The sequence below is a fragment of the Sinocyclocheilus grahami genome, unplaced genomic scaffold (genome assembly GCF_001515645.1).
Source record: "Sinocyclocheilus grahami isolate Dianchi unplaced genomic scaffold, SAMN03320097.WGS_v1.1 scaffold1092.1, whole genome shotgun sequence".
Classification (NCBI taxonomy): Eukaryota; Metazoa; Chordata; class Actinopteri; order Cypriniformes; family Cyprinidae; genus Sinocyclocheilus; species Sinocyclocheilus grahami.
In genome coordinates this window covers 208007-223571 of record NW_015506271.1, presented here as the reverse complement: position 1 = coordinate 223571, position 15565 = coordinate 208007, and the positions used below count along the sequence as shown (strand labels likewise).

General features: G+C 34.6%; 1 protein-coding gene across 1 annotated transcript in view; it reads left to right on the top strand.

The window, feature by feature from the left end:
• LOC107566682 (ras GTPase-activating protein 2-like) overlaps window positions 1-15022 on the top strand; it is a 41176-nt gene extending 26154 nt beyond the window's left edge. The window contains exons 10-20 of the mRNA XM_016252193.1: window positions 3874-4028; window positions 4890-5004; window positions 5166-5240; window positions 6222-6295; window positions 6466-6572; window positions 12357-12439; window positions 13184-13392; window positions 13481-13584; window positions 13899-14070; window positions 14347-14370; window positions 15016-15022. Coding sequence (XP_016107679.1) covers window positions 3874-4028; window positions 4890-5004; window positions 5166-5240; window positions 6222-6295; window positions 6466-6572; window positions 12357-12439; window positions 13184-13392; window positions 13481-13584; window positions 13899-14070; window positions 14347-14370; window positions 15016-15022 — 1125 coding nt within the window. The remainder of the gene's footprint in view (window positions 1-3873; window positions 4029-4889; window positions 5005-5165; window positions 5241-6221; window positions 6296-6465; window positions 6573-12356; window positions 12440-13183; window positions 13393-13480; window positions 13585-13898; window positions 14071-14346; window positions 14371-15015) is intronic.
• The last annotated feature ends 543 nt before the right edge of the window (window positions 15023-15565 follow it).

Here is a 15565-nt window from a genome sequence, read left to right as displayed (position 1 = left end):
ACTTACAACAGAACAGCAATGCATTTTATGGACGACCGTTTCGTGTACCTAGGAAAGGAAATAATTCTGACTTTGCTATGACAATCTGGCGCTTCTGAATCAGCTACTGTTTTGTTATTAGTTTAAGTATTTGCTATTGACTGTTCAAATGTGGAGTTTTGCGCATCGTGTGTGTGTGTGCGTGCGCGCATGTGTGTGTGTGAGAGAGAGAGAGAGAGAGACAGGGTCACATCACAGTGGATTCAGCTGTTTTAACCATGGCTTGTGTACTGCACACATACAAGCTTCATCACTGTGTCTGTCACGCGAATTTGTTCCCCTTTCAGGCTCTGTCTTTACATTTATTTTGAAAGATGAAGCTCACGATTATGGTAAGGGGCGTTACATTTCCAACGAGTGCTTGCGGTGTTCGGCCAATCACAATCCACTGGGTCAGCTGGCCAATCAGAGCAGACTGCGCTTGTCGGAAGGAGGGACTTTGTAGAAACTAAGCGTTTGAGAGGGGCGGGGCATAGAGGACCTACAATAATGTACAGTATTTGAAAAATAATGTGTTTTTTGAACAATAAAGCATGTCAACATATTCTGTTACTCCAAATACACAAAATAATGATCTTTAAAAAAGCATCATATGACCCCTTTAAACAACACAATAAAGTGCAAAATTCAGGTAAAACACCTGTAAAAAAAATCAATACAGAAAATACCTTCATTTTAATACAGTACAGTAGCATAGAATTAAACATTACATTTTGAAATAGACTGAAATTGTTTTCTTGTAAAGCATACATTTTTGTCACATTTATATGTGTTTTATAAGCACTTATAAACGGCCAATATGCTAGTAATATGCATGCTAGTTAATAGTGAGAATTGGTACTTTAAAATTGTACCCTTTTTTATTTACAACTTAAAAAAAATCATTTTATCGCGGTATATACACTTGATACAGAATTTAATAAACTTTGTGTTGTTAAAAGTACTACTGTTCATTGTTAGTTCGTGTTAGTGCAAGTCCATTAAATAATATTAACAGATTTTTTATTTTAATAATGTATTAGTAATTGCTGGTATTAACGTTAAGTAAGACTAATAAGTGCTTCAGAAGTATTTTTTATTATTAGTTATCTAATGTTAACAAATGGAACCCTATTGTAAAATGTTACCAATTTTTTTACTCAAATTGTAATACACACAATAGACAAACTGTATGAAATAAAGGTGTGCCGGCACACACTTTAATGCGGCACTGCAAAATGCTGATCTCAGTGTCTGAGTGAGGTATACTGATGAACAGATGAGGAAGGGAGATAACAGCCAATCCCAGCTCTGCACTGTTCTTATCTGCCCAATCAGGCGTGAGAGCACCACCTCTCTGACGTCAGCGCTTAAAAGAACATAATTCAGCATTACTTTACTGACTCTAGAGGCCTTTACTTAAAGCTACGCATTGTGACATAATCAATGACTGCTGACTGCAACAATCATAAAATAAATTTCAGCTGCAAATTTGTCTTACCTCTGATAGTTTTTGTCGAGAAGCGTTTGACAGACTGTGGGTGTGTGTAGGTGTGTGTTTTGGGCGGATTGCTTCCGTTGCCCGCTTCCCTTGTGTCCTCCGACTGTGGATCACAGCGTCCTGCCGGTAGTGTTGTGTAAACATGGTATGTGTGTGTGTGAGTGTGTGTAGACTGAGAGGGAACTTGTTGATACTGATCTGCATGTTTTGAATGAGGGCAGTGAGTCTACTGCGTGGGTGAACTTTTGCATGAACCTAGCATAAAACAAGCGCACATACTCGCACACAGACGCTGACACTCTTAAATACAATCTTGCCACACTAATTCCTGTACTTTGTAGTTTGAGCAATGCAAATGACACAAAGGATAAAATTATATAGGTGTCAGACACGCATATTGAAAGGATAAAAAAAAAAATGCTGCCAGGAAAATTTTGTGGTTATAAATTAGCACTGGGCAAAAGATCTAACAAAAATTGTATCTTAAAAATGTTCAGCTTTTTGACAGAGTTCACTATGTAATATATCTCAATTCAAATGTTTTTGAAAGAAGTCTTTTATTCTCACCGAGGCTGCATTTATTTGATCAAAAATAGAGTAAAAACTGAAATAATGTGAATAATATTACAATTTAAAAGAGATTTATAAGAAATAGATTTTTTTGTCATATTTTCTATATGAATATATTTGAAAATGTAATGGTTACACTTTATTGTAAGGTGCCCTTGTTACAGTGTAATTATACATATAGCATAAGTACTAAGTAAATTTATTAACTACATGTATTTACTATATGGTTAGGATTAGGGTTTGGCTTAGGGTTACTTGCATGTAATTATGCATAATTAATTGTTATTATCATAGTTAGTACATGTAACGTGTGTAACAAGGACACCTTAAAATAAAGTGTTACCAATGTAATTTATTCCTTTGATGTCAAAGCTGAATTTTCAGCATCATTACACCAGTCTTCTAATATACTGATTTGCTCTTTAAGGAACATTTAAACGATTTCTTAATATTTTGGCAGAACCACTGATACACTTCCATTCAAAGGTTTGGGGTAATAATTTATTTTTTCAAAATAAATGTGGACAAAGAAATTGATAGTGTTATTCAGCAAGGATGCAATAAATTGAACAAAATTGACAAAGACATTGACAGTATAATGTTACAGGAGATTTTTTATTTCAAATAAATGCTGTTCAAAAAATGCTGTTCTGTTTTATTCATAAAAGAATCCCCAAAGAAAGTCTTGTGAACATAAGAGAATTCTTTCAAAAATATAAAAAAATCATAATGATTCCAAAACTTTTGTACCGGTAGTGTATGTATATGTGTGTGTGTATATATATATATGTATATGTGTGTGTGTGTATATACAGTATATGTGTGTGTGTGTGTATACAGTGGGTACGGAAAGTATTCAGACCCCCTTACATTTTTCACTCTTTGTTATATTGCAGCCATTTGCTAAAATCATTTAAGTTAATTTTTTTTCCTCATTAATGTACACACAGCACCCCATATTGACAGAAAAACACAGAATTGTTGACATTTTTGCAGATTTATTAAAAAAGAAAAACTGAAATATCACATGGTCCTAAGTATTCAGACCCTTTGCTGTGAAACTCATATATTTAACTCAGGTGCTGTCCATTTCTTCTGATCATCCTTGAGATGGTTCTACACCTTCATTTGAGTCCAGCTGTGTTTGATTATACTGATTGGACTTGATTAGGAAAGCCACACACCTGTCTATATAAGACCTTACAGCTCACAGTGCATGTCAGAGCAAATGAGAATCATGAGGTCAAAGGAACTGCCTGAAGAGCTCAGAGACAGAATTGTGGCAAAGCACAGAAATTTTTTGAAATTGAGATTTATACATCATCCGAACGCTGAATAAATAAGCGTTTGATAGGATAGGACAATATTTGGCCGAGATACAACTATTTGAAAAACTGGAATCGGAGCATGCAAAAAAATCTAAATATTGAGAAAATCACATTTAAAGTTGTCCAAATGAAGATCTTAGCAATGTATATTACTAATCAAAAATTAAGTTTTGATATATTTATAGTAGAAAATTTGCTAAATATCTTTATGGAACATGATCTTTACTTAATAGCCTAATGATTTTTGGCATAAAAGAAAAATTGATAATTTTGACCCATACAATGTATTTTGGGCTATTTCTACAAATATACCTGTGCTACTTATGACCGCTTTTGTGCTCCAGGGTCACAAATGAGAATTTTCAGTTTTGGGTGAACTGTCCCTTTAAAACTACCAGCCATACTTAATTAGCAAACATAACTTATTTTAATTTCTTATTTTTTGTGTGCCTCTAGCCGATCTCGGCGTCAGCGGCTCATGTTCTGGGAGATATTTGCCGAGAGAGTGTTGGGTATGAAGCACTGCTTCCTGTGGTCAGACTGCTGCTCCATCACAACAGACTGCTGCCCTTTCTCACTTCTGTTGCTGCCCTGGAGCTGGAGAATACACAGTTCAGTATCACATTCGCACACAAACAGTTATATAGTTTTTGTTTGGTTTGGTTTGGTTTTGTTAATATGCATTTATGTATTGGTTTTTGTTATTATATGTTTTTTATTGATTTTTTATATGCGTATAGCTTTTGCTTTACTTATGTTTGTTTAGTTGTTTATTTGTTAATATGCATATCGTTTGTTTTTTTTTGGTTTTGTCAATATTTGTTTTGTGTTTAGTTTTCTTAATATGCATAGTTTTTTATTCTGTTAATAGGCCTATTTTGTTAATATTTTAGTTTTTTGTTTAGTTTATTTTTGTGTGCCTCTAGCCGATCTCGGCGTCAGCGGCTCATGTTCTGGGAGATATTTGCCGAGAGAGTGTTGGGTATGAAGCACTGCTTCCTGTGGTCAGACTGCTGCTCCATCACAACAGACTGCTGCCCTTTCTCACTTCTGTTGCTGCCCTGGAGCTGGAGAATACACAGTTCAGTATCACATTCGCACACAAACAGTTATATAGTTTTGGTTTGGTTTGGTTTGGTTTTGTTAATATGCATGTAGTTTTTGTTATTATATGTTTTTTATTGATTTTTTATATGCGTATAGCTTTTGCTTTACTTATGTTTGTTTAGTTGTTTATTTGTTAATATGCATATCGTTTGTTTTTTTTTGGTTTTGTCAATATTTGTTTTGTGTTTAGTTTTCTTAATATGCATAGTTTTTTATTCTGTTAATAAGACGGCCTATTTTGTTAATATTTTAGTTTTTTGTTTAGTTTTGTTTTGTTAGCAAACCCCCTCCCCAAAGTTTGTCTAGGTTAGAAACACAGAGTTTCTTTGTCTGTCCTCTGAAATGTTCTCCGTCTCCCTTTGCAGAGAGGCCAACACCATATTCAGAGGCAATTCTCTGGCCACCCGCTGCATAGATGACATGATGAAGATTGTGGGCAAAAGTTACTTGACTGTCACTCTCAAACCTGTTCTCAATGAGGTAAAACACACAAGATTTCTTAAGTTGATTTTTTTTCTTTCTTTTAATGTTAACTGAACATCTATATAAATGCATTGAAATCTGTGGCTCAGATTTGCTACAGTTGTTAACTCAGACCCACACTGTATAAAATTGTTTGCGTCTTCATTCTGCTTTTACAGATCTTTGAATCAAATAAAACCTGTGAGATTGATCCTGTCAAACTGAAAGAGGGCGATAATGTGGAAGTCAACAAGGTGAGATGATGATTGTTTTTTTGGTTGAATTTTGATGCATGATTATACATAATAAGTCAGTTGTTGAAAATTAAAACGGTGACTCTGGACAAAAAAAAAAAGCCACCAAAACTGAAAAATGTATGGGTTTAAAAATGTCCCTGTAATGACTTCCTCTGAGTGATAGCATCTGATATAGTTCTTAATTGCAGTTTTATGTCTACCTATATATAAGATGATTCATTTTACATATTTATATATATATATTATGTAAATACTTTTTAAGTTTTAAATATATGTAAAAAAAATAAATATTTATTTTTCAAACATCACAAACTCAAAGTGTAAGTAAAAATGTGTTATTACTTTTTCCTTGATGGTTACATTTGATCTTTTCTTGAAAATGCTGTAAAATTTCGGTAACACTTTTATGTATAATGCATTATAAATGGCTATTAAAGGGTATAATGCATTATAATTATTTATAATGTGCATTGTAATACATTAGATATTGTCGAAAATTATTATAACCGAATTTAAAAGTGTTATAATGTATTAACTGCGGTTACAGTTATTCATGAAAAATGCATAGTGTAACAATGAATTGTTAAGTGTTATGTATTAACTTCGGTTGCAATTATTCATGAGATTGTATAATGCTTTATAAGGTGCGTTACAAGGCATAATTAATGCATTAAAACTACTTTTATAATGAATTATTCATAAAGGCTATAAGTAAAGTGTTACCAAAATAAATTTTTCAAACCAAATAAAATCAACATGAATAGAAAGGTAGTACTTGTCTAGGAACTTAGCATACGAGTGTAAACAGCATTTCTCCGTGCCATATTGTGCTCATTATCGTTATAGCGATATCGTGCGACATTGTGTCCCAGCTCTCAATGTGCATGTGTTGTGTAGATTTATTATAAGAAATTTTTTGTCTTAAACTTGGGCTTCATTTTTAAATACCATGTTCCTTCTGTCATTTTGTTTCATTAGTTCTTAGATGAGATCTCCTCTAATGTAAGCAAGGAGTCCAGTGGAGTGGAGGACTCATTTGTACTGAAGGAGGGGTGAGTGAAAGACGCCACAGTTCTCAGATTAGTCAAAATAATTGATTAGTCCAGTTTTACACTTTGAGTTTTAGAGTAGCATCAAATGACTATAGTTCAGTTTGACTGACTTTTACCACATTGTTTCCAGGAAATCTAACAGCTAGATGTGTACATATGATTTTTAACAGAGAGGTACATAAGCGGGCCCAGGGCAGAAAGCGAATAGGAAAGAAGAACTTTAAGAAACGCTGGTTACGAGTGACCAATCAAGAGCTCTCCTATCACAAGCAGAAAGGTGAGTGATCCTGGCTGAGATGTGTTCTCCTGAACAGCAGTTTGGTCCATGATCCAAAGAGCTTTGTTTGTGAGCAGTCATCCAGTTCACACCTAAAATGTGGGTGTGCAGACAGTTGTTTTTGCTGGCGGTTTTTTCCTATGGTAATGGAGTTGAAATGACATGAAAAGCATCCCTGGATTCTTTTAGCTTGTCCTCAGTTTCACATTCTTGTTTGTGTAGCTCCTGTACATGTAGTGTGGCCGGCCAGTTCTGGATGTGAAAAGTTCTGTTTCCCCTTTTGATTTATGCAGTCGGCTTTATGTCATGGCTGTATACTTGTGTTCACTGATGTCGGTGGACTTTGTGTATTTAGCTATGTGTTTGAGTACTTTGTGTGTGTGTGTGTGTGTGTCTGCTTGTAATTTGTAACACTGTGTTGAAAAAGATGTTGAGCCTGTCAGTAGATTCTGGACATAAAAGGGAATTAGGTCTTAAAAATCTATAATAACAGGAAGGATATTCAATTTATATATTGATCCATTTGAATAATAAAGACATGTAGTTTTTCATTGAGGAGCACTGGTAAGAATAATACTTATTTTTATTCAAATATTTAAACTGCAATGAATGGCAATATTTACCTACAAACACACTACCACTAAAAAGTTAGTAAGATTTTATTTAAAAAATGTATTTAATACTTTTGTTCAGCAAGGACACATTAAATTGATCAAAAGTGACGGTAAAGAAACGAATAATATTTGTTTCACAAATTCTCTTCTTTTGAATTTTGAATTTATCAAAGAATCTTGAAAAAAATGGTTCAGTCATGGTTCTTCCCACAGAAATATTAAGCAGCACAAATGCTTTCAATTCTGATAATAATAAGAAATGTTTCTTGAGCATATTAGCATGCTGGAGCAAGAAAATTTAGCTTTGCCTTTATAACTGTAGTAATATTTCACAATATGTTTACAGTATTTTGATCAAATATATGCAGCCTTGGTTAGCATTAGAGACTTCTTTAAATAATTTTAAAAAGTCTCACTGAACATAAACGTTTGTACGGTAACTTCGATACAATTTACATGCATTTGCATTTTTCAGTTTTATACATTTCCACATTTTTGAGTGGAGTGATAATGAATTACTGTGACTGAATCGTTTTTTTTTTTTAACTGATTCACTGAAATGGGCAGTTTGAAAGAAATTATTTTCAGACATGAATCACACTTATCTGTATCAGTGCTTTTGTTATTGAGGTTTGAATAAGGACACTATTACAAATAGGGATGTTCATTTCGGTTATTTCTCCTAACCGACAACCGACGCTCGTTAACCGACAAGATTATTTAAAATTAGAATTGAATTAAATTAGAAAGGATAAGTGTCTGACCTGTTAAAAATAGCCTGCTAACATTTGTTTTTTTTTACATGAGCAAAAAGCAGCAAACAACAGAAGATGAGGATTCACATGAATCATGGTCATATCACATCTAGGGATGTAACGGTATGAAAATTTCTTATCACGATTATAGTGACCAAACTTATCACAGTTATCAGTATTATCACGGTATTGTTAAAATGTGCTGGAGATGTTAAAAAAGTACAGACACATAAATCACTAAACCAAGTTTTATATTTCAAAATCAAAAAACAACAAATAACATATAATAAACATATAAATAACAAAAAACAATAACATTACCAATGATGTTCGGATTTTAAATGACAACTTGACTGACAACAGTTTAATAGCATGTTGAAATATCTAAGGTAAATGTTCAAATAAAGCTTTGAAAAAGTTTAATAAAAAGGTAAACCTCACATTTCAGCCTTTAAATTAAGAAAAGATATAAGTCAAAATGATAATTGATTAATACATGATTATATGTATTTTATCTGCTCCATAAATAATTCTAGATAACTTATCTGAATTGTTTAAATGTGGAGAATCCACACAAGCTTGTTTTTCATCAACCGGTCAAAATTTACAGCAAGGCATGCAAATTCAGTCCGTTTTTGGCCAGACAGAAACTGCACACAGACTGAATGTAAATATAAGTCTCTGTAAATCCACTCGCTGACAGCAGGTGGCGCTTATGGAAAAGCAGAATTAGAGCTGTTTCCCGTAACCTCCGAGGACAAAGCAGCATTGCGATTAAGAACACTTCCTTTAGGTATTACATGGAGCGAAGATGAAAACAAATGCCATCGAATCATTTCTGAAGACAGTCAGAACCTTCAGAGGTACATTCATATAATTAATTCATTCATATATTAATTTGTATAATTCCCTTAGCACTCTTTTAAAACTGTTCTGCCCTGTTTTCACTCAAAACGAAACTACTCTGCTGCTGTGCGCATGTGAGACTGTTACTAAAAACTGTGCTTTATGCTGGACAGTGTTTATTTATCGCGAGTTGTTCAAATCGTGGTAATCTAATACGGTTTTAATGATAATTAAAAGATGAAACGGTACTACTAACTGTGGGGAATTTTATCATGATTTATCGTCAAACTGGTAATCGTTACATCCCTAATCACATCACGCACCTGCAGCGCTTCTGCGAGCAGAGAATATATATAGCCTAATGAATAAATAGGCCTAAATATATTTTTACTTAATTAATCAATTAAGAAAACTAAATACAAAAACTGTGCAACAAGTAGCCTAGTAGGCCTATGCAGAGTTTCGGTTCATTTTTGAGCTATTTTTCTTTAGGCCTATTTTACAAAAGCACAAAGATTTGTTTGTATTGTGAATGTACACAAATAAAAGCAAACCTTTTACAATTCCGATTATCTTTATGACTAAAAGGAGTAGCTAGTTTCTTCCACTGTTAGAAGGAAAAAATTCAAGTGATTGCGCCGGTGCCGCATGCGCGCACAGTTAAGCATTGCTACCTTGACAACAATGCAGCCTGTTCATTATCATAATAAAATACAGTCAGTCAAACATATGGGAAAAAAACACACTGCTCAGTTTAAATATGTAGTCAAATCTGTGCCGTTAAGCGTTATCACCATATCGCCGTGATGTTATGCAAAACATTTTGTTTTACATGAATATTGGAATGCCAGTGAAGTAGGCTACAAAATAAATATTTTTGCATTCAAATAGATTGCGAATACAGAAACATTTGTTAACACTTGTTCGGTTAACGGTTAACCGGTTAAAATGAGCATCCCTAATTACAAATATCTCTGTCAACACTGTCACACTTATAAGTCATGACATATGGAACAGGAACTATTCACAGTGTTGGTTAATTTTGTATCGCCAACAAACTGATAGAATTAAATACACTCCAGTATGCAGCAGTCAGCTTCACTGCATCCTAACTACGTAATTCCCACATTCCCTTAAAGTGAGCTGTCCTGTGAAACAAGAGCCATGTCAATTCCCACGGTGTAATGTGAATTTCAAGATCACCAAGTGCAAATCTGGATGTCCCCGCATGATACACCTTTACCGTTGTTGTAATAATAAACATCCCTCAACGTGATAATCTCAAAAGAAGACCGCATGGTAGCTTGACCTTCTTTTGCTTCCTGCTGGACTGTCAGCAAAGCTGGATTACTGTTGTTGTCTTTTCTACAGGAGAGCTGAACAAACTTACACTAATGAAAAGAAAGTAAGATACTGATACAAAGTTTGGAATAATTACGATTTTTTATTTTTTTTTATTTGATGAAATATGCTTAAAAGAACTGGTTTGAATAGATTTTTCACCATTTCACAAACATGCCCACAATCAGTTGATCTATGGCAGTCATTTGGCTCCACTGACAAAGGGAATATTTTGATCACAATTTTGTCCCGAAACTACAGCTAAGAGTTTTCTGCTGCTGTACTTTAAGAAGCTTAATATGACAAAGCCGAAGATTTTACAGTTAAATGTCAAACCACCAATCTTTAATCTTTGCCCTTTCATTTTAGGAAGCTAAAAACCATCTGTTTGTGGTGTTGTAGTGTATCATCGCCACATTGGAAAACTGCAAAAGCGGCTGTTAGAAACGAAGAAATTAGAAGATGTTAGTAAAAATATCTGCCAGTGGCACAGGGCAAAATATATCCCAAATGTTTAATACCTTGCCATTTTAATTCTCAGACAAATGGTGTAAGTAATAAAGTAAAAAATGTGTTTTTAAGAACGCTTCACTGCTGTACTGAACGTTTACTACATAATAAAATGCTAATGACTCACTTTTTCATTAAAATAATATTTTATTCAAGGAAAGATTCATCCAAAAACTATAATTCCATCATCATTCATGTTGTTGTTGAATTTATTCTCTACAGTATATTCTGTGGAAGACGAGACAAATCATATTTATTTATATAGCGCTTTATACAATACAAATTTAAAGCAGCTTCACATGAATAAACAGGAAAAATAACAGTGTTCACTTTTTACAATTAATTAAGAAACAAATGCAATATCCGCTGTAAAGCAGCTGTACAGAAGATAATAGCGTCTGTATTTAACTCTAATGTTGTTTCAATTCACTTCAATAACTGTCAATGTTTATTAGCTATACTTCAGCTATAAGCAGGTCTACAGAAGGCAATATTTAATATATATATAAGTCAGTCAGTGTCAGTTCAGTTACAATTACAGTCAATGTTGCAAAGTTAGTGTCATTATCCAGCTCAACAAAGTTGTTTCAGACCCTATGGACTTTAACTGTGCCTTATGTATAAACTAAGGTTAATAGTATGACACTCTATGAGTGTTGTGCAGTGATATAAACAGTAGCGCATATATATATACAGTATATATATACACGTTTGTGTGTGCGTGTGCGCGAATTTTTGTGACATTTAAGGACACAAATTTGTATTATGACATGGGTATTACAAGGAGAAGGTGACTTGAGGGCATTACCCCATGTCCCCATTTTTCAAAACACTTATAAATCATACAGAGTGAGTTTTTTTTTTGAGAAAGTAAAAATGCACAAAGTTTCCTGTAAGGGGTAGGTTTAGGTGTAGGGTTGGTGTAGGGCAATAGCACATACAGTTTATACAGTATAAAAACCATTACACCTATGGAATGTCCCCACAATTCACAAAAACAAACCTGTGTGTGTTTAGCATGGATGAAACTTGGTTTTGGCCAGTCAGCATCCAAGACCAGAAATATCTCTGTTTAACTTACTTTAAGGATAATTAAAAAAAAATTATTACTGGAAAGACAACATAATGTTTAGGAGTAGGAATTTATTTATTTATCTGCAGTAAAGAGGAAGAGGGAAAAGAACAGCCAGATAGCTAGTGGCAGTACACACCTGGTCAACGTTCGGGAAGAAGATTGATTGAAAAGAGAACAAGATGGGCTGACGTGGCGTGTGTGGCTCTAGTTCTCAAGCATCTGTGTACTTTGGCTGTTCTGTGGTCAAAATGCTGCACGTCAGCGGAGGAGATGAAAAAAGGAATTTTTCAAATGTGTAGAATGTGCTTGAGAAACGGCTGTGTGTTTGTATTGGCGCAGCAAGTTGGTGTGCTATCAGCTCCACGGGCTCGGCCCGACTAGACCGAGTCACAGGTCATTACAGAATATTTAGTGTCCATCTGAAATGCAGTCCCCAGATGTTTGTTTATGTGTGTATGCAAAAACAGACTCAAAGAGTCCCACCGGTCTAGGCTCTGTATTTATCTTTGTTGCAAATTTAATGATGCATGTTATTCATCAATATACTTACACAAGTGCTAAATATGGCAAATTGTGAATTTTTAATTAATACAATTTTCTATTTAAACGTCACGGATAAATGTATCTTTGTATTTGTGTGCAGGGAAAGAAGCACTGTGTGTCATTCCTGTGAAAAACATCCTTGGTGTCGAGAAACTGGAAGAAAGTGCCTTTAACCGCAAAAACGTGAGTAGCTCAGTTGTATTTATGCTCTTTGTGTGTGTGTGTGTGTGTGTGTGTGTGTGGGTGTTTATCTATGTTTCTATATCTCAACATGTATAGCATGGTGCTAGCAACGCAGAGGTCATGGGTTTCATTCCCAGGGGACAAACATACAAATGAAATTGAAAATTGTGTGTTGCTTTGGATAAAAGTGTCTGCAAACTTACAGTATGTAGAACATGCAACATATAAAGTACTTTTCAAAAGTTTGTAATAATTGCGATATTTTTAAAAAAAGCTGCAGTCCGTAACATTTGGCGCTCTAGCAGTTAATAAACAGAACTGCGTATGTCTTGCGGAAGAACATTGTAGCCGGAGCTACTTCTCTCTGTTTATGTATATGATGAATCACGCAGGTACTGGGCTACTCCGCAGCGGTTCCACCTGTACCAGTCTGAACTAGTCTAAATAATCAAAGTATTCAGCAGTAATATTATGACAATTATAATGATTTCTGAAGGACATTGAAGACTGGAGTAATGATACTGAAAATGTAGCTTTGCATCACAAGAGTAAATTACATTTTAAAATATATTAAAATGGAAAACAGTACTTTTATATTGCAATATTTCACAGTTTTACATTTTTTTTTTTATGTATTTCTGATCAAATAAATTCAGCCTTGATAAAAAAAAAATTGAAAACAATAAAAAATGTAATTATTCCAAACTTTTGACTTTTAGCGTATTCTCACTATTTGTTTCGCAGATGTTTCAGGTAATCCATTCAGAGAAGCCTCTGTACGTGCAGGCGGGGAACTGCGTGGAGACCAACAGCTGGATCGAGGTACTGAGTCAGGTCAGCCGCTGTAACCCGGGACGGCTCAGCACGTTTCACCCGTCCGCTTACGTGGGTGGATCCTGGTTATGCTGTAAGGAACTCAATGAGAACACCCCTGGCTGCAAACCCTGCACTGCGTAAGATATCTTATTAATACATTCACATTTGATCGCTTTATCAAATGTGTTCACGTTGTTGTTTTTGATGTCTGATTCTGTCTTATAGGACAGTGTTGGCTAATATTCAACTGGACATCGACTGTGACAGAGAAACAGAACGAATCTTTTCCTTCTTCTCCTCCAACCGCTCCAGACTACAGAAGATGGAGGGTGTGTATAGCCTAAAAACAGAATCAAATCAAAACTGGCCCCATTTAATTTCTTAATACACATTTAGTCTGTTTGTGCATGATTCATCAGTGTATGTTTTCATAATATTTTATCAAAATGTACTTTCTCCACTACTGAAAAAATAGTTTCTTGTCTATCGATGTAATAATGACCTATGAAATAATAGCTAATGTCAAATCAGTTTAGTTGATCCAGGATATTTCCTGCTCAAAATTATTGAACATTTTTATTACTACCAATTTCACATGTTTTTACATAGCAATAAAGTTGGTTTCATTTGTCTGTGTCTACAGATGCCTGTGCCGGTATGTCAGTGTATCTTGGGCAGCAGGAGGAGTGTTCAGCCTTCACCATACAGGACCCTAAAGAGACCTTCCGTACTATTAAAGAGCTCGGAGAAGTACTGGACGATCTGCAGGCTCAACACGACTCAAAGGGAGCACTAACTGATGAACCAGGCACTATGTAAGACACCCAAAATCTGTTAAAATTGGCATGAATTAAGACATCACGTTTGCAAAGTGCAAAATGTGAATTGTAATATAGATTTTTTTTAAATCATTAATTTTATATATTATTTTTAATTATTTTATTAAAAGAATAGTTCACCCAAAACAAAAATTTGCTGAAAATGTACTCGCCCTCAGGCCATGTACAGTAGATGAGTAGATGTTTCTTCATTGGAACCGATTTGGAGAAAATTTGCATTATATCACTTGCTCACCATTGGATCCTTTGCAGTGAATGGGTGCCGTCAGAACGAGACTCCAGTCCATCGATTAATGTCTTGTGAAGGGAAAAGCTGCATGTTTGTAATAAATAAATCCATCACCATTGCTTCTGGCTAAGAGTCCTCTATCCATAGTATTGCTTTCTCCAGTGAAAAAGTCTTCTTGTCTAAATCAGGAGAGAATATGCTCCGATAAAGCACCATTTACAAGTAAAAACAGTCCAACATTTTTTGGTCCCACTTTATATTAGGAGGCATTAATATGTACTTGCATTTAAATTAGTCATCTGATACAATACACTTATTGTGTACATACATGTTTTTACATTATACTTATATTTAAAAAATACCTTCACGTAATTACATAATTACACTGTTGACTTGCATCTTAACCCACCCTTAAACCTACCCATACCACCAAACCTGTCGCTAACCTTACCCGTATCCCACCTCAATAGCAGCAGTATTGCAATATGAAAATTGTACTTAGAAGAATTTGGCCAGTCAGGAGTCCAGTGGTGTATCCGTGAGTTGCTATCATTGGGAAAAATCTAGCTCTTTTCTCTGTGTGCCTGTTCGGTCTCTGTCTTCTATCAGTTTTTAAGATCGTTTCGAAACCTCAATCGCCAGTCCACACAGTAAGAAAAGATTGCAATCACCTCTTATCCATTCCTAAACAGGCTGTGAAAGTCCAGACACCAGAGTTTGTCTGAGAAATTATAGCTGCTAAAATAGTCTTTGAAAGAACTCAACCTTCACATGTTTCTTTATTAACCGTCAGTTTTTCAGACTACTGGTCGTCTGATGTTTTGACAAGTAAAATAACCGTGTCTTAAAGGGAATCTTCGTTGTTCTTTATAGTTATAGTATCATCCCTCTCACCCATCCCTTTGAGTGTGTGGATGGTTTTCTATCTGTAGTGGATAGAATTAATCTGCCTTATACTTACAATCCCACACTTGTTTATGAATTAGGGACTAATGCAGAAGCACTTTAGATATTTGGAATATTCCAGATGAGATTGTTTTAGATACGTCGTATCAACCTTTTTTCCCGATATTGATCAGTTACATGATCAACTCTTGTGTAATGTTCTGTAGATAACGTTCATATCCTGTAGATTTTTACTAGCTATTTTTCTTACGCCAAAGATGTTGTTTTGTAGGTTTTCATGACTTGAAAATGGTATACATGTAGTTTTTTTTTTTTAAATACAGAACTTTTAAAAAA